This window comes from Gymnoscopelus braueri (genome assembly GCF_963280865.1).
Source record: "Gymnoscopelus braueri genome assembly, chromosome: 19".
Taxonomy (NCBI): Eukaryota; Metazoa; Chordata; class Actinopteri; order Myctophiformes; family Myctophidae; genus Gymnoscopelus; species Gymnoscopelus braueri.
In genome coordinates, this window is record NC_137621.1 from 11,325,092 (window position 1) to 11,353,088 (window position 27,997).

Genomic DNA, 27,997 nt, shown 5'->3' on the forward strand with positions numbered 1-27,997 from the left:
CCTTGCACGCTTTCGTGAACAGACAGACGATGTTGATGCGACAATATAATGTAGTCTAATGTAATATAGATTGGAATAAAAAACTAAATGTATCGGGTCTGGATCGCATCCTGGTGAACTCTTGCAGTGTGTGATCCCTTGTCGGCGATCAATCGTATAGTGTAAAAACCACAACGATATATGACAGGCGATTTCAAAAAGAGACTTGTGTAGTGTGATCTTATGACTCCTCAACGACTCCGTACTGTGTCTAGCTGCCTTTAGAAAGATGTTCACACCCCCCCCCCCTCCAGCGTAGAAAGAGAAGACGTTTCTGTGCACTCTTTACAAGTGAGGCCCATGTGTGTTTGAGGACCATGACAGACCGTCTGTGATCATCTGTACCCCCAGGAACTTGGTGCTACTACTCACTACCTCCACTGTAGTGTCTTTTATGAGGAGTGGTGTATGATGGTTCCAAACTGCTGCCGTCTTCAGCCCACAGTGATCATGTTTTCTCTGAATTGAGGGAGATATGTTTCCCAGCATTCTTAATCATGATGTCAGTCACATAACGTTGCTGTCGGGGCAGAAAGCCTTCTTATCTCTTTTTTTTTTTTTGTAAATTATCGCCCTACCACACGCTACAGCGTCACGCGAAAGCATCAAAAGTAGTAGATCCGCAAGCTCGAAATGTGGCGCCAAGCGTTTTGATCTTGGATCACTGGCTTCCTTTTAAGCACCCGATACGTATGTTCTCATCCCATTGAATGGGGCCGTTATCACCGTTCTCATGCCATAGCTAGGGTCCAGTAGGTCCCTACTGGCCTACCAGGAGGCTCTGGTAGGCTGTTATCAGCCATACTATGGGTGATTCAATGTTGTGATAGTAGCCAACTCTTTACTATGGAGTGTTTGTTCAGTAACAGTGTTAAATATCTCTATATTCTGATCGTACTCATTGTTTGTTCAGTAACGTATCGGGTGCACCAAAACGGGCCTGAAAATCCACCTAATAGACATAGTCTATAAATTCAACGCATCTCACTTCAATATGTTGATAAAAACTGCGCAGCAGTGCTACTGTTATTATGAAAACATTTAGAACACGTGCGCTCTGTGTGCGTTGTTAGCGTCTTGTCTCGCTCTCGCACACATATCACGGGAACCTTGCACGCTTTCGGGAACAGACAGACGTTATTGATGCGATAATATAATAGAATGTAATCTAATGTGATATAGATTAGATTGGAATACAAAACGAAATGTATCGGGTCTGGATCGCAACCTGGTGAACTCTTGCAGTGTAATCGTATAGTGTAAAGGCCCATGTGTATTTGAGGACCATGACAGACCGTCTGTGATCATCTGTACCCCCAGGAACTTGGTGCTACTACTCACTACCTCCACTGTAGTGTCTTTTATGAGGAGTGGTGTATGACTGTGCTGGTTCCGTCTGAAGTCAACAATGATCTCTTTTATCTTGTTGACATTCAGTAGGTTGTACAATAGACGCGGGTTCAAAGTACAGGGGAGCTAATTAGCACTAATGAACAAAATAAAATTCATAATACATGATAACATTCAGATCAAAGGTCAGCTATACACCGCTAAGAAAAAGTTAAGAAAGTTAAACAAAACACACATGGCATCAATGAGTCCATCTAGGAAAATGCCTTGTTAAAAAGAAAGGTTTTTAAGTCCCCTTTTAAAAGCGTCAACAGACTGTGGTGGTGCTCTCAGATGGTCAGGGAGGGCATTCCACAGCCGAGGAGCAGCCGAGCAGAAGGCCCGATCCCCCCCATGGAGCGGAGCTTCGTCTTGTGGGGTTTGAATTTCCAGAGCGGAGGGAGCGGGTGGAGGTTCGGGGGTTCGAGGAGTTCCTTTAGACAGGAGGGGTCATCGATGTGAATGCACTGATAGGTAAAGAGGGAGACCTTGTACTCTATCCCTTTTTTTCCTCTTTTTTTTTATTAATCCCACAATTTTTCTAACCCATTTTTTTCACCCAGTGTAATCCTGGGCGCTACTCTCCCTCTGCCAGCCTGGGGAGAGCACTGAGCTCATGCTTCCTTCAATGCATATGAGGAGTGAGCAGGCCGCTTCTTATCACCTGACAGGGGGGAGTTTCCCCGGTTCGACGTAGCGCGTGGAAGGAACACGTTATTCCAACCAGTTCCTTTCCCCTCCATCAGGCGCTCTGGCTGACCAGGGGGAGGCAGTATAGAGACCAGGATTACTGCATGTTTTTTGTGAGGGTACCTACCTTAGGGGACACGGGGAGAACATGCAAACTCCACACAGAAAGGCCCTTTCGCCGCCTAGGGCATGGGCACTGATGACGCGGAGGAGAGAACACGCCCCCCCCCCCCAGTGCCCACAGCGTCCCCGGCGGGAATTGAACCCAGGACCTTTATAGCCGTGAGGCGACAGCGCTAGCGACTGCGCCACTGTGCCCCCCCCTGTACTCTATCATAAAGGAGACGGGAAGCCAGTGTGGCGAATGGAGTATGGGTGTGATAGGTTCATATCTCCGCAGTCTCATCAGGATCCTAGCAGCACTATTCTGAATGTACTGGAGCTTCTGGATGCTCTTGCTATAGTCTCGCGTAGCCAGACAACTATTCCACAATCTCTGAATGCTATATAGATTATTGTCTCCGCCAGGCCGAAAGGCATGGCGAGAGAGTATGTTTTCGCCCCTGTCCGTCCGTCCGTCCGTGTGTCCGTGTGTCCGTCCGTCCGTGTGTCCTGTCTGTGTGTTACCACCAAATCTCCGGCACCGTTGGCCCGGTCGCTGCGAAACTGTGCACACACACTCCCTGGATGCCAATTCAGAACCTCTGCCTCAAATTTTTCACATGGGCCTGTTATAGCGCCACCAGGAGGCCGATTTGTGCAAAACCCATTTTTTCCCATTACTCCTACAGTTTTTAACCAAACCTCATGCAAATCGGTACACAGTATCTCTATAGTCATGTGATCAACCCTGATCTGTCCGATTTCCCATATTCCATCCTCATTGGCTAAGGTTACCATCCAAAGTTTGCAGGATTGGTCCGTTTTGAACAAACTGCCTCAAATCATGAACGCAGCTTTCCATTTGCATAAAATTGCACACGCACATTCCCACTAGGCCGAGGAAGAAATGGCACTTAAAACTTTTCACATCAGCCTCATGGTGGCGCTATAACAGGCCGATTTGCATTTTTAACTATAACTGCACCGATCTGCGTGAAACTTTGCACGCCTACTCCCTAGAGGCCAAGGAAAAACATCTGCACTGCATTTTTCACATCTGCTTTTTACAGCGCCACCAGGAGGCCGACTTATGTCAAATGCATTTTTGGATATTAATCCTTCAGATTTTATCCAAACATCACGCACATCAGTACACAGTATCTCTATAGTCATGTGATCAAGACGCATCTGTCCGATATTTCATATTCCATCCTGATTGACTAAGGTTGACTTCCAAAGTTTGCAGGATTGGTCCGTTTTGAACAAAATGTCTGAAATCATGAACGCGGCGTGCGATTTCCGTGAAATTTTGCACGCACATTCCCACTAGGCCGAGGAAGAAATGCCACCCTTTTCACATTGGCCTATTATAGCGCCACCAGGAGGCCACAATAACTTACCTGACCTGGCGGAGACCTGTGCTCCGAGGAGCACTTTTTCTAGTTTTGATTTATATCAGGATACATTTGTGCAACGGTAAAGACGAAACGGAAGTGGGGAGGAGGCTTCACAACCGCTTCATATTTTAATCATGATCACAGTTTCCGAGTCCCAGACGGTATGACCGGAAACATTTGAAAATTGTGGGAGGCAACAGTCTGGCCATGCAAGACTACTCTTGCTATACACGAATCCACGGAGCGCTGCCCTGCGCGCAGCCATTGCTGCGGTGTCAGCGCTACGCACCTCGACACCGCAGCAATGGCCGCCTACAGGCAGCGCGTCTTCGTCAGGCGGATTCGTCTATAGGGATCCCGATGAGGAGTGCGTTGCAGTAGTCAAGCCTGTGAGGAGACACAAAGGCGTGAACAAGTTTTTCGGCATCTGGCAGGGTGAAGTGTGGGACGTATGGATGGAGTCTGGCTGTGTTTCTGAGGTGGAAGAATGAGGTTATGCACAGGTGTTTAATGTGCGAATCAAAAGGTCAGGTGATTTCAGTGGATGTTGCGCAGTAGAAGGACCTTGCAGTCTGCAAACCAGAGCTTGGCCCACAGAGGAAGGTCAGACTGAGTGCAGTCAAGCAGTGGTGGAAAAAGTACTCAAATGTTTTACTTAAGTAAAAGTATCAATTCTGCAATGTAGAAGTACTCTGTTACAAGTAGAAGTCCGGAATTCAAAATTTACTTGGATCTCTTGGATGTGGATCTTTTGTTTCCGGAGTGAAGATGTTTCTTTCTCTTCAGTATGTACACGAGCCTGTTAACTGAGCTTATAACCATGTGTCTTTAATTTTCCCGTTTGGGAGGTGGGTTGATCTTTAAAAGGGGGAACTTCCAGAACAATTGAGTTTGGTGTGACTGGTCCTGTGCTCGTCTACTACTTTACTGTACCTACATTCCTGCAGGAACCACAGTTCTGTTCTTATCTGTTTACTGTGTGTGTGTGTGTGTGTGTGTGTGTGTGTGTGTGTGTGTGTGTGTGTGTGTGTGTGTGTGTGTGTGTGTGTGTGTGTGTGTGTGTGTGTGTGTGTGTGTGTGTGTGTGTGTGTGTGTGTGTGTGTGTGTGTGTGTGTGTGTGTGTGTGTGTGTGTGTGTGTGTGTGTGCGCGCGTGCGCGCACAAACTTTTCAGGGCTATGACCCGGTGACTCCGTTCCACAGATAAATATTGTGAAAATAGCCGATCTACAAGCTCACAATGCCTCGCTATTTTCAAAATGTTTGCCTCTTTCTTAGGTAACTTTTGACAATTTGGCCAATGTTTGACGATGTTTTATTGTATAGTTTGTTGGTTACTTTTGACGTAGTGATGGTCATATTATTAGTATTTTCTTTTCATTTTAGAGGTATTAACCCATAGAAACCTGAGGCAATTCTTAAAAAAGTTTTTTTTTCAAAAATAGCAGATCTACAAGCTCATAGCGCGGCACTCGGTGCAGCGCTATGAGCTTGTAGATCTGCTATTTTTGAATAGCCAAAGAAATCTAAAGTGACAGAGATGCTGGCTTAAATTGTCACTTTAGAAATGTGCAGATGCCCTGTATACACTTATACTGTATCTTGGTTTGTTTACTGTTAAGTGAGAGAACAATGCACACTAAGCTAATCATCTGGGGACCACCTCCCCCCCAAAGAAAATCGTGTGGCGACCCCCCTGGGGGTCCCGACCCCCAGTTTGGGAACCATTGTGTTATTGAATGGATGTCACATAATTTGTTGCTCAAGCAAAGTTCTGCATTTCGTCACAGCAACAGCAGCTGAGAATGTCGCTGCATTGTCCAAGTGAAAAATGTGCGGTTGAATCACCTCACAGGAACGAAATAAACACAGACCTATATGCCAGGGTTTCCCAACATGGGGTACGGGATCCCCTTGGGGGACGCCAAAGACCACAGGGGGGGGGGGGGCATGACCGTATGTTTTGAAAGTGAAGCTTTTTGTGATTACAAATGCTGCAGATTCAGTCCGTATTTTCTGGGTAAGCTTTCAAAAGGGTCAACAAGTTGGAAAAAATGTCAAGTACAATTACTATATTTAAGTTGTTTTAACTAATGTGTGCATCAGTAGGCCTAATATATATCAGATAATAAGAATGTTTTTTTTAGAAGTCTGCATCTGCACCCAGTGTACAAAATCCACCCACTCTTTAGCTGAGAGTGGGTGGATTTTGTACACCCAGTATCACAGTTACTGTGTAACAGGTGTAAGGTAAGCCCTACTGGAAACTCGGGCGATTTGACCATGCAATTGATCAGTAATCGGATATTGGCCAAAATTTTGTTCCCTATTTGGAACCACTGCTACAGTATATGCACACACACACACACACACACACACACACACACACACACACAGACACACACACACACACACACAAACACACCCCCCCACACACACACACGCGCACACACACACACACACACACACAGACGCACGTACGCACACACACACACGTGGTGTGTCAATGACATCAGCAGCGCTGTTGCACAGCACTTCCAACTCAACAGGAGGTTTACGATTCCCTCGCTCTTGGGCCTCGTAAATAGTCGCACGGGGACAGCGAGAAACACACACACACACACACACACACACACACACACACACACACACACACACACACACTTCGCCTCTCCGGAGCTGAGCTCTTTAATTTTCCCTGCATCATCCCACGTTTTAGCCAGCTCTGGGGTCCTCAGAGAGAAGCAGAGATTGTAATCACACAGACACGCTTGGTAGCAGCAAACCTCCTCCTCCTCCAGAGTCTCTCTTAGTCAGCCTCACATCTTGGATGAGTCACGGCCACGACGGACCCGGAGCCTCCTCTCTCTCCAACAATGACCTCAGTGTGTGTCCGTTTGACCCAAAACACAGCAGATGGAGGGAGAGAGAGAGTGAGAGAGATAGAAAAAGATAAGAGGGGGCGGGTGTAGCTTATAGTGCATTGGTTCTCAAATGTTTTTAATTTAATAAGGACACCACATTACTCTCAGAGTTACAGACATGTCAGGGTCCATTTGGAACCCCCTCAAAGGAACCCTGAGGGTCCCTGGACACCACTTTGAAAACCACTGGCTAAGTGCAGTGTGTTCTCAAACTTCAAGGACCCCCCTTAACTCTGACAGTATACAAATGGAACCAAATGGACCCGTTAGTGTCCATTTGGTTCCATTTGTATACTGTCAGAGCTACAGACTTGCAAGGGTCAAGTTTGGAACGCCCTAAAGAAACCCTGAGGGTCCCTGGACACCACTTTGAAAACCCACTGGCTTAGTGGGTAGAGAGGCCGGCGTCTGGTAATCAAAAAGTCGCTGGTTCGCCTCCCGGCGCCGGTGTGTGTCGTCTTCGGAAGTGTCCCTGAGCAAGACGGTTACCCTTAACTCATTGACCGCCAATGGCGAGATTCTCGTCATGTGGTGTTTTCCAGTGGTTTTGCGATAGAGGGCGCTCTTCCGCAGCCCGTGAATGATGATGATGATGATGAAGAGTACACCCAGAAATCACGTGATCACAACAACATGAAGCTGGTTTCGTTTAGTATTATAGGATTTATAAAAATCTGTTGCTTTTGGGCGAAAACGAGCCACATTTAACTGCCCATAACGATGGAAGGGATTATCCCCATGGCACGCTTTCCCCGCCCCGATTCTCCGAGACCCCCCCCCCCCCCCTCCCCTACGTTTGAGACGATCGCCGGGTGGTTCGTTGTGAAGAATAATATTCTATGATTTTTCAAAGGTTAGTAAAAAAACACTCGAAATCGCTGGCAAGGGCAGATATAGACGATGTTTTAGCTCTGGCAGTTAATGTGTTAACTGCTCCTCCCCATGAGCACTCAATATGACCGTCTGAGCACAGTCATCAGCTGGGTGAAGCCGAAACAGAATTTACCCTTTGCGGGATTAATAAGGTCTACATTATTACATTACATTACAATAGAGAGAGAGGGAGACTGCCCTGCACAATATTAAAGTCATAATTTCAGTGGTGGAAAGTAACTAAGTACATTTACTTAAGTACTGTACTTAAGTACAATTTTGAGGTATTTGTACTTTACTTGAGTATTTCCAATTTCCAATATTTTTACTTCTACTCCACTACATGTCAGAGGCAAATATTGTACTTTTACTCCACTACAATTATTTGAAAACTTTAGTTACTAGTTACTTTTCAGATATAAACTATGATATTATGAAACATACATTAACCACTTTAGCCCTATTTTATACATAGGCTATTTGAAAATAGCAGATCTACAAGCTCACAACGCGTCGCATCGCGACGCGTTGTGAGCTTGTAGATCGGCTATTTTCAAATATTTAGTACTTTTACTTTTGGTACTTTAAGTACATTTTTATGCCAATACTTTTGTACTTTTACTCAAGTACATTTTTAATTCTGGACTTTTACTTGTAATAGAGTATTTTTATATTGCAGTATTGGTACTTTTACTTAAGTAAAGAATTTGAGTACTTTTTCCACCACTGCATAATTTGATATAATGGAGAGACAGACATAATGTGAAATTGAGGTTGATATGTCAGGGCAGGGGTCTATTATTTGTCAGTGGAGTTGACCGGCCCTTGGGGAGCCATTTGCACTGTTTATTATTATCACTTCAATAAACAGGTGTCGATGATGACGTTGAGGTTTTATAACATAGCAGATGTGGCGACCTCTGCTGAAACATCATCGCTATAGCAAACTATATGTGTGAGAAGTTTGCCTTTGTAACTGTCACACATGTTACTGTAAAGGAGTAGTTCACCCAAAAAAATACTTATTTTCTATCAATTACACACCCCGTGAAGCCTTGAATCCCATGGAGACTTTCTTGTTTTGGGCGCATTCCTAAGCCAATAATTTGATGACCGGAAGAAACTTACTGAGTCTCCTATTGACCGATGACCGGGTCATCAAATTATTGCCTCAGGAATGCGACAAAAGCAAAGAAATCTCCATGAATTCAAGGCTTCATGGGGTGTGTAATTGAATGAAAATAAGTCATTTTTTGAACTGTGCACTCACCTGCACAAACTGGTACACATGTGGGTAAACACATGCTACTTATAAGCAGCACACATACTTGTAAGTGGGGTCCTTGGAGGGGTACCAGGGGGGTCCCCAGCAAAATGTGTTAATCACAATAATTTTAACCCCATTATCCATATTTTATACGTTGGCTATTCAAAAATAGCAGATATACGTGCTGCAATTTGTTTTTGCTATTTTTGAACATTTGGAATTTTGTTTTGGTAAGATACGCCTTTACATACACACACACACACACACACACACACACACACACACACACACACACACACACACACACACACACACACACACACACACACACACACACACACACACACACACACACATTTATTACTATACTTGTGACATTAAAACAGCTATTTTATTACTATAAATCATGCATAACTCCAACCCTCACAACATCTGTCTTTACTAAATACCTTCTCTGTTTCTGTTTCTGCTTTTTAATGTGTTCTCATCATTATTTATTATTATGCCATCATCATCATCCTTCAGTTTGTGTTTGGTTCTATATATAAGTTGTGTGTTTGGTTCTATATATAAGTTGTGTGTTTGGTTCTATATGAGTTGTGTGTTTGGTTCTATATGAGTTGTGTGTTTGGTTCTATATATGAGTTGTGTGTTTGGTTCTATATGAGTTGTGTGTTTGGTTCTATATATAAGTTGTGTGTTTGGTTCTATATATAAGTTGTGTGTTTGGTTCTATATGAGTTGTGTGTTTGGTTCTATATATAAGTTGTGTGTTGGTTCTCTATGAGTTGTGTGTTTGGTTCTATATATAAGTTGTGTGTTTGGTTCTATATATAAGTTGTCTGTTTGGTTCTATATGAGTTGTGTGTTTGGTTCCATATATAAGTTGTGTGTTCGGTTCTATGAGTTGTGTGTTTGGTTCCATACAGTATATAAGTTGTGTGTTGGTTCTATATGAGTTGTGTTTGGTTCCATATATAAGTTGTGTGTTCGGTTCTATGAGTTGTGTGTTTGGTTCCATATATAAGTTGTGTGTTCGGTTCATTGAGTTGTGTGTTCGGTTCTATGAGTTGTGTGTTTGGTTCCATATATAAGTTGTGTGTTCGGTTCATTGAGTTGTGTGTTCGGTTCTATGAGTTGTGTGTTTGGTTCCATATATAAGTTGTGTGTTCGGTTCATTGAGTTGTGTGTTCGGTTCTATGAGTTGTGTGTTTGGTTCCATATATAAGTTGTGTGTTGGTTCTAGCTCTGGCCACGGTGGAGGACTTCCAGATCCGGCCCCATGCCCTGTACGTTCACTCCTACAAGGCCCCCACCTTCTGTGACTACTGTGGAGAGATGCTCTGGGGCCTGGTGCGACAAGGGCTCAAATGTGAAGGTGAATATTGAGAAACACACACACACGCACGCATGCACACACGCACGAATGCATGCACATGCATACAGCACAGGGAATTGCAAAGTAAATATTAATAATATAAATATTTAATATATATATATATATATAGACTAATCATGCCATGGAAATATCATATAGAGAAAGCAGATCAGGCCTATGTCCTGAATTACAGTAGAGTGGTTCTTTGAAGCGCCCTGTTGAAGATTGTAAGAACCCCAGACAGTGTGCCACTGCCAAACTGTCTTCAAAGACACACACACACACACACACACGCACGCGCGCGCACGCACGCACGCACGCACGCACGCACGCACACACACACACACACACACACACACACACACACACACACACACACACACACACACACACACACACACACACACACACACACACACACACACACACACACACACACACACACACACACACACACACACACACACACACACACACACACACACCAACCACATCTCCGACCTCAAGAATGCATTAGTGAGATGTAGATGAGAGTTGGTGAGATGTAGATGAGAGGGCTTTGGTCTGGGCACCGTAGCCAGAGAAATGCCTGACATTGGGAGCCCAGTGGAATTGTGGGACGTTGGCTCTCCTTTCATTATTAAGTTTTATTTTTTTTGTCATCTTTGGATGGGATTCACTCACTGCATTGCTCTTTCATTTTCATGTCATTAGGGCTGCATTCATTCAAAGGCTCTCTTATAGAGCATTACTTTAGGTTTAAGTAGTTGATTCATCCACCAGTATTATTATTATTATAGTGGACCGGTGGATTTGAATCTTTCAGGGCTATGAGTGGAGCCATCTTGTGGCAGCTTTGGCAAGGAATAATTACATACAATAAATATAATATAATACAGTATAATCATACCCTACATTAGGGCTGGGATATATATCAATGGTATATCAATATTGTGATATGAGATTAGATATTGTCTGGGATTTTGGATCGTAATATTGTGATTGTGATTAACTTTTCCTGGTTTTAATCACTTAAGGCTTGAAGGGCCACTTCACCCATTTTCAACATATCTTCATATAATTGGTCCTCACTGATGTTTGTTATAAGACGGCACCATTTCTGTCTACTCGCTCTGTCTCAGAGCTTGTTGGCATCATAGCATCCTACTTTATGTAAATAATTTTTTTTATGTGGGCTATAGGATGTGGGCTGAACTACCACAAGCGGTGTGCCTTCAAGATCCCCAACAACTGTACCGGGGTCAGGAAGAGGCGACTGTCCAATGTTTCTCTGCCCGGACCCTCCCTGTCCGTCCCCCGGCCGACGCCAATCGAGAACGCAGTGGTGGTCCTGGAGGAGGTGAGTTCTGATTGCATGGATTAAAGGGATAGTTCACCCCAAAAAAAACTTTTTTTCTATCGATTAGTCAGCCCATGTAGACTTGAATTCATGGATATTTTCGCATTCATAAGCCAATAATTTGATGACCAGCGGACCGGTGGGCAGCGGTTCCGGTAGGAGACACAAAGGAGACTCTTTGTGTCTCCTAGCGGAACCGCTGCTGGTCATCAAATTATTGGCTTAGGAATGCGAAAATATCCATGAATTCAAGTCTCCATGGGCTGACTAATCGATAGAAAAAAAAGTCTTTTTGGGGGTGAACTATCCATTTAAAGTTCTCAGTCGCCACGACTGATTTCAGTAATTTGGATTCCATAGAAGCCAGCAGGTCTTCTATGAAAGCTTGTCGCGCGCCGAAAATTGCGGATCTACAAGCTTGTAGATCGGCAATTTTGAATGGGTTAACCCCCTCACTGTGATTGGCTAAGACGCACCCAGCCCCCCCCAGTTTCACTAGGAAATAATGTCATCATGATACGGCCGTGAAAAAGGCCGCTCCAGCTGCTCTTTTTTTACACGTTATCAATTTATTTTCCGCTGATGAATTCCCAGAGGCCACACATGCAGCAGGAATAGAGCTTTTTTTTTAGGTATTTTTACTTTACTTGAGTATTTCCAATTTCCAATACTTTTACTTCTACTCCACTACATCTCAGAGGCAAATATTGTACTTTTACTCCACTACATTTACTTGAGAACTTTAGTTACTAGTTACTTTTCAGATATAAACTATGATATAATGAAACATACAGTAACCACTTTAGCCCTATTTTATACATCTACAAGCTCACAACGCGTCGCATCGCGACGCGTTGTGAGCTTGTAGATCTGCTATTTTCAAATATTTAGTACTTTTACTTTTGGTACTTTAAGTACATTTTGATGCCAATATTTTTGTACTTTTATTCAAGTAAATTTTTAATTCTGGACTTTTACTTGTAACAGAGTATATTCATATTGCAGTATTGGTACTTTTACTTAAGTAAAGAATTTGAGTACTTTTTCCACCACTGAGAAGTCTCATGAAACCGCTTTGCGTGAAATAACTTTGATGGAATATTCTCCCCTCATTGTATCGCTCGCTCTATGAAATGTTGTCAGGAAATGCAATTAGGGTAACGACGTTAAAGGTCACCCAGAGTCTATGTTTATGCAGCTCGTCATTTGTGGGCCGACTGCCACTCTTTCCAAACCCGTCCACCATCTGTTTACAGCAGTCCAAAAAAAAATGCGATCTTCAACCATATGGACAGTGGTGTAAAGTGCATTTACTCAAGTACTGTACTTAAGTACAATTTTGAGGTACTTTTACTTTACTGGAGTATTTCCAATTTTCAGTACTTTTACCGTAATTTTCTACTCCACTACATCTTACTCCACTACAGTTATTTGAAGCTTTTAGTTACTAGTTACTTTGTAGATTTAGATTATTATTACAAAACACACATTTGAAAATAGCAGATCTACAAGCTCACAATGCGTCGCGATGCGACGCATTGTGAGCTTGTAGATCTGCTATTTTCGAAAGGGTTTTAAAACATTTTATGCATTTGAAAACTTGTGAAATGGGACATTCTGCATAATGAGTAATACTTTCTACTTTTGGTACTTTAAGTACGGTACATTTTGATACCAATACTTTTGTACTTTTACTCAAGTGAATTTTGAATTCCGGACATTTACTTGTAACAGAGTATTTCTACAAATATGCAGTATTGATACTTTTACTTAAGTAAAAAAAAATGTAGTGCTTTTTCCAGCGCTGCATATGGAGGCAGATAATCTCTCAAGAACAGATTCTGCGCTGCGTTGGAATCTGTCGGGGAGGTTCGTCATAACTTGTGCGCATTCAGATCAGGAAGTAGGCCGCGCTTTACCCAATCAAATGTAGTGGGCGGGATTCACATGTCCGTCGATCTTTCCCCCTCGAAACAAACCCAAACTAATTTAACAATAGCGTCCGCGGAGCAGACAAAACCACGGAAAGATATTCACATTTTAACTTACTCTTTCATCATAGAAACAAGTGGGCTTATAACCAAAACGATCCATGTTCTCTGGGAGAAGTGGTGTTAGTTCCGTGTAGAAATATTGTTAGTGGGAATGAAAACATAGTGGCACCCACCGGAAGAGAAAGCTGAAGGCAGACCTCTAAACCCCGGTTTCCCTGAGCACTAGCGTTACGTTTTCTTCCGCCCAGAGCCAACAGACATAGAACAAACAGCAGAGGGCGCTGTTTTTCATTTTCAGTTGGCGATGGGTTCCCAGATTGGGAGGCAGAACACATCTGTCCATGCAATGCTATCTTCATCCATATGGGAGTCCGAAATGTCTGCGGCAAAGTGTGGCTGAACTCAGCAAATTCAGTGACCTTTTCGTAGAGAGTGCTGGGGATTGTTTAAACTGCGTTAAGGCGGCGCTAATTAAATATAATACCTTTCCTCTGTTTTCCATCTTATTACTCATGTCGTTTCCGTTAAATCTCATGCCGTTCTGCATTTTGTCTTTTCCTCTCATTAACCCATTAACGCCGGGAACGCATCTGTGTCATTTATAGATTTCTTTGGCTATTCAAAAAAATAGCAGATATACAAGCTCGTAGCGCGGCACCGAGTGCCGCGCTACGAGCTTGTAGATCTGCTATTTTTGAAATATCGTGAAAATTTGTGCTAATCTCTGAATATATATATTTTTGAAAGCGAACATTTTTAACTCAAATCTTTGCTTCTGGGGATTCTACAAATGTCTTCTAAATCCTAACAGTTTATTGAAAAACATTATGTTATAATTGTTAACATCAGTGGTTCTCAAACTTTTTTCATATCATGGTTGGGACCCCCTTCTCAAAATATGTTGTTCCAGGGACCCCCCAGAAGCAAAGATTTGAGTAAAAAAAATTCGCTGTAAAGAAATATATATATATTTATTCAAAGATTTTCACACATTTTCACGATAAAAAAAAAAATAGCAGATCTGCTATTTTTGAATAGCCAAAGAAATTAAAAAAGGACACATAATCCCGTTCCCGGTCTTAATGGGTTAAAACGCTCCTCCTGAGTCCCTTTATCCATTAAATCTTTCCCCCCTGTATCTTCTCCCTCTCTCCTTGCCTAAAATCCCTTCCTCCTCTCACCACCTCCCCTCCCTCCTCCTCCTCCTCACAGCAGCGCTCCCACCAGGATGCGGGGAAGAGGATTCTGTCGTGGAGCGGCAGGCCGATCTGGATGGAGAAGATGGTGCTGGGGCGGGTCAAGGTGCCGCACACCTTCGCCATCCACACCTACACCCGTCCCACCATCTGTCAGTACTGCAAGCGGCTGCTGAAGGGCCTCTTCCGTCAGGGCATGCAGTGTAAAGGTACAGTACGTAGTCTATTTTAGTTCATGCAGTTTGAATATATACAGTCTACAGTGGTGGAAAAAGTACTCAAGATGTTTACTTAGTAAGTAAAAGTATCAATACTGCAATATAGAAATGCTTTGTTACAAGTAAAAGTCCGGAATTCAAAATGTACTTGAGTAAGAGTACAAACATATTGGCATCAAAATGCACTCATTACCAAAAGTAAAAGTAGTCATTATGCAGAATGTCCCATTTCAAGTTTTCAAATGTATACAAATCATTTGAAAATAGCAGATCTACAAGCTCACAATGCGTCACGATGCGACACATTGTGAGCTTGTAGATCGGCTATTTTCAAATGGCTTGTAGATCGGCTATTTTCCTAAATCTATATAGGGCTGAAGTGGTTACAGTATGTTTTGTAATAATAATCAAAATCTACACAAAGTAACTACTAACTAAAGTTTTCAAATAATTGTAGTGGAGTAAAAATACAATATTTGGATCCGAGATGTAGTGGAGTAGAGGTGAAAGTACTGAAAATTTGAAATACTCCAGTAAAGTAAAAATACCTCAAAACTGTACTTAAAGGTAGGGTAAGGGTGATTTACTTTGGTTAAAATAAGTGTTAAATAGCTCTATATTCTGATAGTACTCATTGCTATAGAGTATTTGTTCAGTAAAAGGAGTCTCCCATGTCTCTTCAGCTCTTTATTAAACAGAAAATGCAATTTCAGTAATCTCTCCTGATTGGCTTAAATGTTGTCACCTACCTAAAATGTACTATATTCTGTTTACTAAAGAGCTGGAGAGACCCCTGTGACTGAACAAATGCTCTGTAGCAATGATTACTATCAGAATATAGTACTTTAACCTTTTTAACAAAAAACTAAAAAATACCAAAAAATATCACTTACCCTACCTTTAAGTACAGTGTAAAGGTACAGTGTAAAGGTTTACAGCCTGTTGAGTTCATTTACTTAAATAGCCAGAGAAGCAGATGTCAATATCATATATCATATCTCCAGGAAACAAAAGTAGCACCAGCCAAGAGCCAATAGCATCATAATTATCTAATCATACATCTATTTCTTTAACAGGGAATCATGCCGATTTTCACAGATCTCGCACTCTAATTTTCACTTCTTCACATCGAAGTTATTCATTCACATTGCGCAAGCTAGGAATTGCATGTAAAAGCTGTGAATATGTTCTGTGTCCATCCCTAGTCCTCTGCTCTCTCTCAGATTGCAGGTTTAACTGCCACAAGCGCTGCGCCGCAAAGGTACCAAGAGACTGTCTGGGAGAGGTGGTCTTCAATGGAGGTACGTAGGCCTGTCACAATTATTACATAATCTAATCGCAATTACTTTTGCATAATCTTCATAATCGTTTCCATGTTGAAAATTTTCAAATATAAAAAATATAAAATAAACTTGTAGATTGGCTATTTCTGCTTTTCTTTTTTACATGTATAAAATTACTAAATATGTCAATAATTTCTTTGTATTTTTAAGTGATTTGTCATATCTGCCCTGTGCAATTTTTTATTACAAAGCCTAAAAGGTCAAACAGAAATGTTATTGTTATTCAAATGTTCCAATGTTGAATGGCAAAAACACAATTAAATCGTTAATCGCAATAATTTTTGTGACAATTAATCGTCAACTTAAATTTGTAATCGTGACAGCCCTAGTCTCACAAATCGCACATTAGGACAAACATTTTCGTCCTAAGATTTTATTTTTTCTTTAATCCATGTGTTCTGTACCGTTGTAACGTCTCCAGAAGAACCAGCCAGTCCCGGGCCAGACTCGGACAGCACCCTGGACACCATGGAGGTGGACAGCAGCGACCTGGACGGCAGCAGGGGACTGGACGACCCCGAGGAGCCCTCCACTCCGGACGACAAGATGTTCTACATGGACTCTCCGTTCCTGGACAGAGAGAAGGACGAGGAGACCATCAAGACCATCAGGTGTGTGTGAAGACATGTTCAGCTGTTTGCAATGTTAACTCATTCACTGCCAGAATAAATAAATGAATTAATCATCCACTGCCGGGGATTTTTTGATTTTTTTTTTTACCTTTTCAAGTAGTCACAGAATATATGATCGATCCCCTGATGGTTGCTAATAAATAAAAAAATCATTGCGACCTCCCGTTCGCTTGCTTGAAAATAGCATGTCTCGCCAAAAATACATAGTAAAACACAGGAGCCGAGATACAGGCGTTTTCCAAATACTTTAACCAGGAAGTGAAGGGAGCAGTAAATCTTTGGATCACGTGCAAAATAAAAATGAAAAAAGAAACGTCAAAAGACGTCATTGGCGGTCTGGGCTTTCGATTTACAACCGTCAAAAGACGTTCAATGGCAGTGAATGAGTTAAAGGGGAATTTCACTTTTAAAGGTAGGGTAAGTGATATTTTTTGGTTAAAACAAAAAGTATTTTGTTAAAAGGTTAAAATACTATATTCTGATAGTAATCATTGCTATAGAGTGTTTGTTCAGTAACAGGAGTCTCCCTGTCTCTCCAGCTCTTTAATAAACAGAAAATACATTTTTCGGTAGGTGTCACAATCTCAGCCAATCAGGAGAAAGTACCAATTTTTAAGCTTAATTTGTATAGTGTTCCAGTTCCAATTTTGTCTGCTCATTTCTTAGTGTCATCACTTCCAGTTTCACTTGTTTAATCTGTATCCTGATTGAGTTCTCTGTCCTGGTTGGATAACATTGGAAATTAAACTGAAACTGAAACGAAAATGCATTTTCTGTTTAATAAAGAGGTGGAGAGACAAGGAGACTTCTAATACTGAACAAACACTCTATAGCAATGAGTACTATCAGAATATAGAGCCATTTAACACTTATTTTAACCAAAGCAAATCACTTACCCTACCTTTAATATTATATATTATATTATAGTAAATCAAAAAAGGTTATTCATAACTATTCTATAGTTGTATAAATTGCAATGTGTGGTTGTCACAAAATCCCAAGGCACACCGTTTGAGAACCAACCAATCGCGGACCCCCATCAGAAAATATTTCGTGCCAGGGACCCCCCCCCCCCCCCCCCCCCCTACAAGATTTGTGTAATTAAATTGTAAAAGTATTTTGCACACCCACAAAGCGACAGCTGCGTAGGAGAAGACCAAGCGAGGGCCCAAGCGTAGTAACAGAAAACACTGTCTTCAAATGCCAAAAAGAAATACTTTAATGGGAATATAACAACATTTCGGTCGTCATCAGGTTATCGTAAAACCAGACCAAAATGTTCTTATGTTCCCATAAAAGTATATCTTTTTTGGCATTTGAAGACAGTGTGCGGGAGTTTTTATTTCTGTAATTAAATTGTAACATTTCTTCAAGATTTATTGAAAATTGCACAATCTACAAGCTCACAATGTGTCGCATCGGAACGCGTTGTGAACCTGGATGTCCCTGGACCCCACTTTGAGAACCACTGGTCTAAAGCAGTGGTTCTCAAACTTTTCCATGTCAAGGACCCCCAAATTAACACTTAATAGCCCGTGGACCCCCATTTGAAAAGATATGCCAGGGACCCCCTTAAGAAAAATATGTTTTCGGCTCTAGCAGTGATTTTCAACCATTTTAATTTCACAGACCCCCATTTAACCCATTAAGACCTGAGGCCGCTTCTAAACATTTTCAAAATCCTAAAAAAAATATCGGAAAAAAATATTTTTAAAATAATTTTCACGATTTTTCAAAAATAGCAGATCTACAAGCTCATAGCGCGGCACTCGGTGCCGCGCTATGAGCTTGTATATCTGCTATTTTTGAATAGCCTAAAGTAATCTAAAAGTGACACAGATGCGTCCCAGGTATCAATGGGTTGGCGTTTCTATCTCCGGGACACCAATTTATATTGTAAAATCAAATTTAACTCTTGAGAGTGTACAAAATGGAACCAAATGGACCTGTGAGTTCCATTTGTACACTCTCTGAGTTACAGACCCATAAGGGTCAATTTGGTTCCTATCTATCATTTAGCTGGGGACCCCCTGGAACTCCCTCAAGGACCCCTTGGGGTTCCCAGACCCCCCTTTTGAGAACCACATGGTCTAAAGTATGAAGAGATGTTTGTCTATGTTGTGTTTTAGTTTTAGTCTTTTTATGATGTTTTTTAAGATGGTTTGATGTTTTATGTTGCACTGCAAGTGGCTGAGGGGGAACAGTATTTCATATTCTTTATGTATTCCACGTGTGTGTGTGTGTGTGTGTGTGTGTGTGTGTGCAGTCCATCCACCAGCACTAACATCCCATTGATGCGAGTGGTTCAGTCCATCAAACACACAAAGCGGCGCAGCTCCACTCTGGTGAAGGAGGGCTGGATGGTCCACTACTCCAACAGAGATAACCTGGTAAAGTCAAAAAACCTCCAAACGCCATATTTTTTCCTTGAACTCAATTAGAAAAGCGTAACCACTTAACTCTCTCACTGCCAGACTTATTTCTGGCCGTGTTTGCCCAGTGTCAGCGATTTTTTGATTTTCTTACCTTTTTCAAGTAGTCACAGAATATTTATCTCCATTATGATCGATCCCCTGATGATTGCTATGATCACTGAGGGTTATACTGTGTGGTTTCACAAATGTCAACGAGGTCATCGTGACCTCGTTAATTGTCTGCCTTTGAAAATGGGCCAAAAATACAAAAGTTAAAATAAAGTGCTCAGGAGCCGAGATACAGCCTTTTTCAGTAATAAGTTAAACAAGAAGTGAATGGAGCAGCAAATCTTGGGATCACGATATCTTGGGTTCTGAACATTCCCCCCCCCCCCCAAAAAAAAGAAAAAAAAGGTTTTAAAAACTCGTTCTTGGCAGCCAGGGCATTCAGAAAAATACTCGTGATAACTTTTTAATACACAAAAAGTTAGAATATGGAGATAAGAGGTTTCTGCCCGACAGCAACGATTTTTATGTAATGTATGTATTGGTTGTTTGTCTCCTTTCTTCAGAGGAAGAGACATTACTGGAGGCTGGAGAGCAAGAGCCTCAGTCTATTCCAGAACGATACAGGAGCCAAGTTCTACAAGGTGAGAATGTTTACTTACTCATTAGTTACTAAAAAAAGTTTGTCCAAAATTATAAACTAACAATCTGGAGATGTGCTTAGTTGAAACTTCGACATCAATTTTCGAGATCTGCAATTTCTGCTATTTTGGAAACTCAACTATTTTATGAAATCACTTATTTTTTTTTTGTCATTGATCAAATCAAATAGTTTGATTAAACTTTTGAGCCCCTACTCTTTTTCATAGCCATATTGACACAGTGTATATGTCACAGTCAGGGGGGGTTGTACTGTATGTAAATACCAGCAGCCCAGCTGTCAGTGGTGTAAAGTAACTAAGTACATTTACTCAAGTACGGTACTTAGGTACAATTTTGAGGTATTTTTTTTACTTTACTGGAGTATTTCCAGTTTTCAGTACTTTTACTTCTACTCCACTACATCTCAGAGGCAAATACTGTACTTTTACTCCACTACAAGTATTTGAAAACTTTAGTTACTAGTTACTTTTTGATTATTATTAACATACATTAACCACTTCAGCCCTATATCAATTTTGAAAATGTACCCCAAAAAAAAGTTACATTGGGTTTGTATAGGAAGGGGGTGTGTCTGATAAAATGAATATCAAATATCTAAATACTGAATCAAGCAACTTAAAAACTGTCCGGGGGTCCACAAAAGCCTGAGTAGACGATAAAATGACCCAAAGTTTTTTTTTAAAGTGAAATATCCATTTAAGCCAGGGGTCTTCAACAGGGGGTCCGGGACCCCTAGGGGGTCCTCAGTGTTACTACAGGGGGTCCGTCAAATCTTTGTGTGATATGTTTTTTTTTTTTACCTTAACCACTTGAACCCTAGCATCCCTTTTCTGAGGAGAACTTTAGCCAAAAATAGCAGATCTACAAGCTCACAACGCCTCGCGCTGCGAGGCGTTGTGAGCTTGTAGATCGGCTATTTTTGTGTAGAGGTGTAGGAGTAGAGGGAAAAAAGAGCAGACCAAGTAAACAAAAAAAGTTGAATCTGAAACACAATTTCATACAATATAGAGGGGGTCCCTGCTTCATCTCTCTCTCAGCTAGGGGGTCCTTGGCCTGAAAACTGCTTTAAGCAAAAAAATTGAGTATTTTTTCCACCACTGCCAGCTGTACAGTAGATAGGCTCTGTGAGTAAAGGCTGTGGGTTGACGTGTTGCAACTGTAAACTACACCAGAAGTCCGTTGTTTCAGCCTCCAGAAACTTCCCTGCGGTTTTTCTGTACGATACTGCAGCAGCCCCCCCCCCCACAGTCTCGTCTCTTTGCACAAAGTGAAAGGACCGAGCCACTAACACACAGTCTATCTTTAGCCGCACGCTGTCGTTATACCGGCACATTGGGCGGGACATTCTGAGGGGATTTGGAGGGGACAGAAACCCCAGACTCCGCGTTGCGACCAGTGTTGCCAGATTCTGTGAGAGAAACAAGCAACCAGGTCTAGGAAAACCAGCCCAAAAGAAGCGACTGTGGGTCACATGAGCACTTTAAGATATACATCAGCTATTTGAAAATAGCAGATCTACAAGCTCACAACGCGTCGCATCGCGGCGCGTTGTGAGCTTGTAGATCGGCTATTTTCAAACAAAATCTTGTGGGGAAATGATAATAAGCAGATCTGGCAAGCCTGGTTGCGACCAAGATCAGATCTAAAAAAAATGGAATTACTCAAGCATCCCTGATGGGAAAAAGTACTCAAATGTTTTACTTAAGTAAAAGTATCAATACTGCTATGTAGAAGTACTCTGTTACAAGTAAAAGTCCGGAATAAAATAATGACTTGAGTAAAAGTACAAAAGTATTGGTATCTAAATGTACTTAAAGTACCAAAAGTAAAAGTACTAAAATGTTTTGAAAATAGCAGATCTACAAGCTCACAACGCGTGGCGATGCGACGCGTTGTGAGCTATAACAAAAAATTATTCAGATCAAAGGTCAGCTATACACAGTTTAAGAAAAAAAAACACACATGGCATCATTGAGTCCATCTAGGCAAAAAAAATCCTTGTTAAAAAGAAAGGTTTTTAGTCCCCGGACTGTGGTGGTGCTCTGCTCTCAGATGGTCAGGGAGAGCATTCCACAGCCGAGGAGCAGCTGAGCAGAAGGCCTGAGGCTGAGCAGAAAAACATCATCATCATTTTACACATTATTCTGTTAATTGTTTCGGGGGTGGGGGGGGGGGGGGGGTCTCCTTTCACACTGGTTCACAAATGGACACATTAGGACTTGGTCGTACAAACATCTTTCAGTCTTGAGATTTTTATTTTCCTTTTAATCCATGAAGGCAAAAAAAAACGCAAACCTTTACAACTTCTCTCAAAGTCATGTCAAATGAATGGACTCACACAGTTCATATCTCATCATCAGCGGTGTGTGTGTGTCTGTGTGTGTGTGTGTGTGTGTGTGTGTGTGTGTGTGTGTGTGTGTGTGTGTGTGTGTGTGTGTGTGTGTGTGTGTGTGTGTGTGTGTGTGTGTGTGTGTGTGTGTGTGTGTGTGTGTGTGTGTGATTCATGAAGCGTTGTGATTTGAACGCTGAAAGGCACAGTGTATGTATGTCAGTGCTAAAGGAGCATGTGTTGTGTGTGTGACAGCAGGGCTGTGAGTGCCAGCAGCTCAGCACCAGTCATTACTCTGCCCGCAGGGGCTTAATAGCACTGTAATTACACGCCGGGAACCGAGGGAGGGAACCCTTTGGCCCTGGAAGGTAAAGACTTCCACATGTGTGTGCGTGTGGGGGGGGTGGTGGGTGGGGGTTGGGGGTGGGGGGGTTAGAAGGGTTATTGTTCGTACTGGTATGAACTAGTGTCGGGGACTTTTGACACCTCGTCGAGTTGCGGTCAGAAATGTGACGCCCAGGGTTGGCGCTGTGTTTTAATACAAGATCCAGCACATCCGCTTTGAGCGTGTGTGTGGGGGTGACTGTGAGTGGGTATGTGTGTGGGTACTGCTGTATGTGCACCTGCATGTTTTCTTGCTCAAATCCACCTACAGTACTTCCCATCTTACTCCAGGTTCTGAAGTAGAGGGCAGCACGGACCGGTACGAACGGGCCCGAGGGACAATTCAAAATGACTGGGCCCGGTCCGATAATGGATCTGTGGATAATTGGAAACTGGCCCGAAAACAGGACCCGAAGCGGGACAGAGGAGAACTGGGATTTATTAGACACAGTCTGACCCGGGGTCTCTAGACCCCGTACTAGACCCGATGCTTCATTTAATGCTCATTTAACGTGGCATTCAGAGTAGCCATGTGTGTCAGTCACATCCCCCTCGCCCCAGCGCAGCCTCCGGGGTGAAAGTCTCAGTTACAGACAGAGCTAAGTTGAGAAAGGAGTGCGCTCTATGTTGCAGACGCAGTCCATTTTCGCCAACTTTGTTATACCATCCGTCCCCGGAGATAATGAAATTGTGACCACAAAACGTGCTCCACAGAGAAGACGTTCCAACTTGCAACCTCCCGGTGTTTTTTTTTCGCGTTTCACCTCGCTAAAAACCTCCACGACTGTGCTTGAGAGATTGACTGTGTTTCAATCGACTGTAAACGTTAAACGTGGCTCATTCAATATGCGAGAACAAATATTTTTTGTAGCGCAATTACGACGCATATATGTCTCATTTTAAAAACGAAGGTTAAAAGAGTTTAATATAATTGTAAAACTGATAATCGGCTGACTCGTTAACCAGATCCGAAAGCCGCTATGCGAAGTAGGGAAACTGATATGCTTTTGGCTGTGGGAATCAACTATTGCTGGATTCTCTTCGATGCTTATATCTCTCTATGAGTAGTTAATCTCTCTCTGGATTGGTGAGCCCAATGCTGCTCCACCTACTGAGCCCACTGCTGCTCCACCTTCTGATACAAGAGCCTACAGTTAGACACGTGAATCTGAGAACTTCAGAGCTTCATGGGGCGGCGGCCGAACCCATGCAAAGCGTCATTTAGAACATGGAAGTCAATATTTTGGATCCGGCTCGGTTCCGGGCTCGGGTCTTTGGTTCCGGGCATTCTCTATTCTGAAGTAATGCTGTGAGAGCATGGCATAATGTAGCATGGCATGGTGGTGGCATAACGCATAATGTAGCATGGCATGGTGGCGGCATAATGCATAATGTAGCATGGCATGGTGGCGGCATAATGCATAATGTAGCATGGCATGGTGGCGGCATAATGCATAATGTAGCATGGCATGGTGGCGGCATAATGCATAATGTAGCATGGCATGGTGGCGGCATAATGTAGTTGTGGTATAGCATGGCATGTTGGTTGGCGTAGCACAGCGTTAGGGCTATCGATTATCTTCTTAGCGATGATTCTATCGATTACTTTTTCAATTAATCAAATGTTGATTGATGGATTGATTGTTTGATTAGATTATTTTTGTGTCGACGCACAAACATCCTCCTATAATTCGACAAAGCTCTGTGCGGTGAGCCCAACATCTGTTCTGCCCGGTTCTTCTCAGTGGCTGGAGCAATTGATCTGAATTTGCACACAGCCATTGACCATTACCATGTGCACGGAACAGCGAAGCCCGTTTTTAGATTTCCCCAAATGTCAGCTGTTTATTAGTGTTTTTGCGTTCGCTGCCGGGTTGCCAGCAACCCGGGTTCGCTCCCGGGTTGCCAAATCCTGTGCGCATATCCCCCCATGGGTATGGTCTAGTTTGAATAATTATTTTTTATATACAACTAAATTGATTAGTCTGATTAACCACTTACTTACTTACTTACTTACTTCTCCCAATTACACCGGCTGGCACATAAGGCAGCAACAAAGTCTCTCCACTTCCATCTGTCTTTTGCTCTCTATCGTCCTACTCCATGTCATTTTAGGAGCCCCCTCTCTATCGTCCTACGCTGAGCTCCTTCTCTATTGCCCTACGCCATGTCATTTTAGGAGCTCCCTCTCTATCGTCCTACGCTGAGCTCCTTCTCTATAGCCCTACTCTATGTCATTTTAGGAGCTCCCTCTCTATCGTCCTATGCTGAGCTCCTTCTCTATAGCCCTACGCCATGTCATTTTAGGAGCACCCTCTCTATCGTCCTACGCTGAGCTCCTTCTCTATAGCCCTACTCCATGTCATTTTAGGAGCACCCTCTCTATCGTCCTACGGTGAGCTCCTTCTATATAGCCCTACGCCATGTCATTTTAGGAGCACCCTCTCTATCGTCCTACGCTGTGTCATTTTAGGAGCCCCCTCTCTATCGTTTTACGCCATGTCATTTTAGGCCTCCCTCCCCTTTCATTCTTTTGCCTTCTGGGGGTCCAGTGTAATGCGACTCTTGGGATGGCGTTGATTATGCAGTGCATGTCATCTCGTTGGGTGATGTTGAGAGGTTTATTGTTTGAGATGGTCTTGGGCCAGAATGTGTGCAGGCACGATGTGTGGAAAGGGGATAGTTTATGGATGTCGCTTTCTGTGGTTTTTCCAGCATTCTGCACCGTATAGTAAGTGTTAACCACTTACAGTAAGACCAATATTATACTTTGTTTTACAACGGTGTCGTGTACTGAAGGGGTTCACAATCTTTTCAGGCCGTGACCCCCCAAAAGAATCATATTTGAACTGGGGACCCCCCCCCCACCCTGATAAGCACTTGTAATGTATAGGAGTTGATGCATTATATTTAGTTTGACTCGGTTCCGCAGACAAATATTGTCAAAATATCAGATCTACAAGCTCACAACGCCTCGCGCTTGTAGATCGGCTATTTTCACAATTGTTCCTCTTTCTTATATTATTTGACAATTTGGCCAAAGTTTGATAATTTTTGTATTGTTTAGTTTGTGATTACTTTTGATACAGTAATGGTCTTATACTTTGCTTTCTTTTTTTTTTTTTGGGGGGGGGGGTATTAAAAAGGTCTTAAAAGTCCTTAAATTGTCATTTCATTGTCATCTGGGGACCCCCCCCCCCCAAAAATCATGGGGGTCCCGACCCACAGGTTGAGAACCACTGTTGTACTGTACCGTATCTTTGCAATAATCTGTACATTTGTATAATTGATTAAATCATTTAGTTTGATTAACCGTTGCACCCCCTTTACACGGAAGTGGTGGTGACATCCTATAGCATGGCATTGCGGTGGCGCTTGCATGGCATGGTTAGTGGCGGTGTAGCGTAACATGGCGGTGGCATAGTGGCGTCCTGGGTCTCCTCAGTGTAACGGACACACCCTGTGTGTCTCCTCAAACCACTGAAACCCTCAGAGAGGAAAACCTCAGAGGGTTTTGTGTGACTGCTCAGGGTGTGTTTACTGGCAGCCTCATGTGGTACTTTATTATCAGCTTGGCGCTCCGCGGCGTTTAAGACCTCCAGGAGAACTAATTGAAGGCTTGCTGTAAACGTCCTCCTCTTTTGTTGTTTTGGTCGCTTGCCCATGTTAATTCAATCAAGGGTCCATTTTGTTTATTCCGTCGCCGACATTGGTGTGTGGGGACATAGGCTGTTGTTCAGTTCAAGACTGTCAGCCTCCAAATCCTTGGTTTTTTTTGGGCCCCCTTCTTCTTCCAGATTGGAATCAGATTGGTTTGATCAAGTCCGGCCCGAACAGCAAAAGAAAGCACTAATTGTTTTTAATCAGATTTGAACCCACATTCCGAGGTGGTAATTTCTATCAAATTTATCTCATTTCTGAAGACGTGTCTCAGGCTGGACACGTGGGACACTGAAGCCAGATTAGCGACCAAAATGCAGAGTTGGTTCGACGATGGTCTGATTATACAAATCTGATCACTTTGCGAATAACAGTGTGGGACAGTCGTATCTGAGAAACAAATCGTCTCTGTCGGGAGGGGGGGGAACCTCATTATGTCCAAAACTATTACTTTTCAGGATTCAAATTCAAAAACGGCAAAAGTAACAGATCGACAAGCTCAAAACGCGTCGCGAGCTTGTGGATCTGCTACTTTTGATGCTTCTGTGTGACGCTGTAGCGTGATCAAGTAGGGCGTTAATTTGACGTAAAAACACAAAAAGTTAGAATATGGAGATTTTCCTGCAGTGTGAACAAAGCCATAGAGTTTTCTTGCAGTGACTCCAGAGAGGCTACATTACATTCAAACCAGGACCAGGGCACTTCCATCCATGATCCATCTTGGGGCGTTTTCCTCACTCGTTACTCGGGGTAGCCCATCCGTCGCTCATCAGCGTGCATGTGGCCAGGCCGTTTGTCCCCCTCCCCTCCGTATACCTCCGATCTGATTAGCGGCGGTCGCGTGGTGCTCCACTCAGCCACGCATGGCAGCCATTTTCTCCATTTGGAAGCCATAACAGCCCCACTCGTTTGAAGACGAGACCCTGTACTTGTGGCTTTTTTCTGAAGAACCTTTTATGGGGGTACGGGGGCTTCCACTCTGTCTCCGTCAAGAAGATTGAGCACGGCACATGCCCCCGAAACGTGCGTGCCGCACACACACACACACACACGCACACACTCACACACACACACGCACACACACGCCGGCAACGAACGCTTGCTGCATGCGTGCCGTGGTGGAACAGTAGTTTGCCGCGGCTATCGTCTCTGTGGCTGGCAGGAGCGCCGGTGGCTCGTGGCTCGGATGGGGCCCTTTGGCAGGGGGGGCCCGCCTTGTAATCAGTGAAGCCGAGCGCTTCAGTCGCCCACAGGGCCTCGCTCACGTGACCCCGGCCCCGCTAACCACAAGCACTTCATCTGATACTCTGTGGTGAGCCACGCGGACTGGTGGCGCGGCGTGTGTGTGTGTGTGTGTGTGTGCGCGTGTGCGTGTGTGCGTGTGTGTGTGTGTAAAGGGAAGGCGAGCTTTAAGGGCCCTCTCATTGGCCAGGACCTCTGAGAGTTTTTTTTTCTTTCTTTTTTCGCTTCCTATTTCCTTTGATTTGACAGTGAGGTTAGCTGAGACTGAGGGAGGGGGTTTAAACTAGTGTTCAAACTGTCCCCGCTGCCACTTTGCGTCTCTGTGTCTGCCGGGAGGGAACAGTTCCTGTTGAGAAGCTTCTGGAGTGTCGTGTTTGAGTGAGACTTCACGAGGTGCTGTTTAGGGTGAATATAATACTTCTATTTGAGTCTTATTATCTGAAAACTGCAGGGTTTTTGTGTGTGTGTCATATTATTGTAGCCATTGTAATTGTTTTGT

General features: G+C 43.1%; 1 protein-coding gene across 4 annotated transcripts in view; it reads left to right on the forward strand.

The window, feature by feature from the left end:
* Positions 1 to 27,997, forward strand: part of prkd3 (protein kinase D3) — a 125,760-nt gene that overhangs the window by 79,041 nt on the left and 18,722 nt on the right. Inside the window, exons 4-10 of one of the 4 annotated variants that reach the window (XM_080413574.1) lie at positions 9,926 to 10,057; positions 11,260 to 11,417; positions 14,624 to 14,816; positions 16,049 to 16,126; positions 16,590 to 16,779; positions 19,067 to 19,190; positions 19,787 to 19,864. In XM_080413574.1, the coding sequence (XP_080269700.1) occupies positions 9,926 to 10,057; positions 11,260 to 11,417; positions 14,624 to 14,816; positions 16,049 to 16,126; positions 16,590 to 16,779; positions 19,067 to 19,190; positions 19,787 to 19,864 (953 nt within the window). The remainder of the gene's footprint in view (positions 1 to 9,925; positions 10,058 to 11,259; positions 11,418 to 14,623; positions 14,817 to 16,048; positions 16,127 to 16,589; positions 16,780 to 19,066; positions 19,191 to 19,786; positions 19,865 to 27,997) is intronic. The other 3 variants (XM_080413575.1, XM_080413576.1, XM_080413577.1) reach the window with 3 other exon arrangements.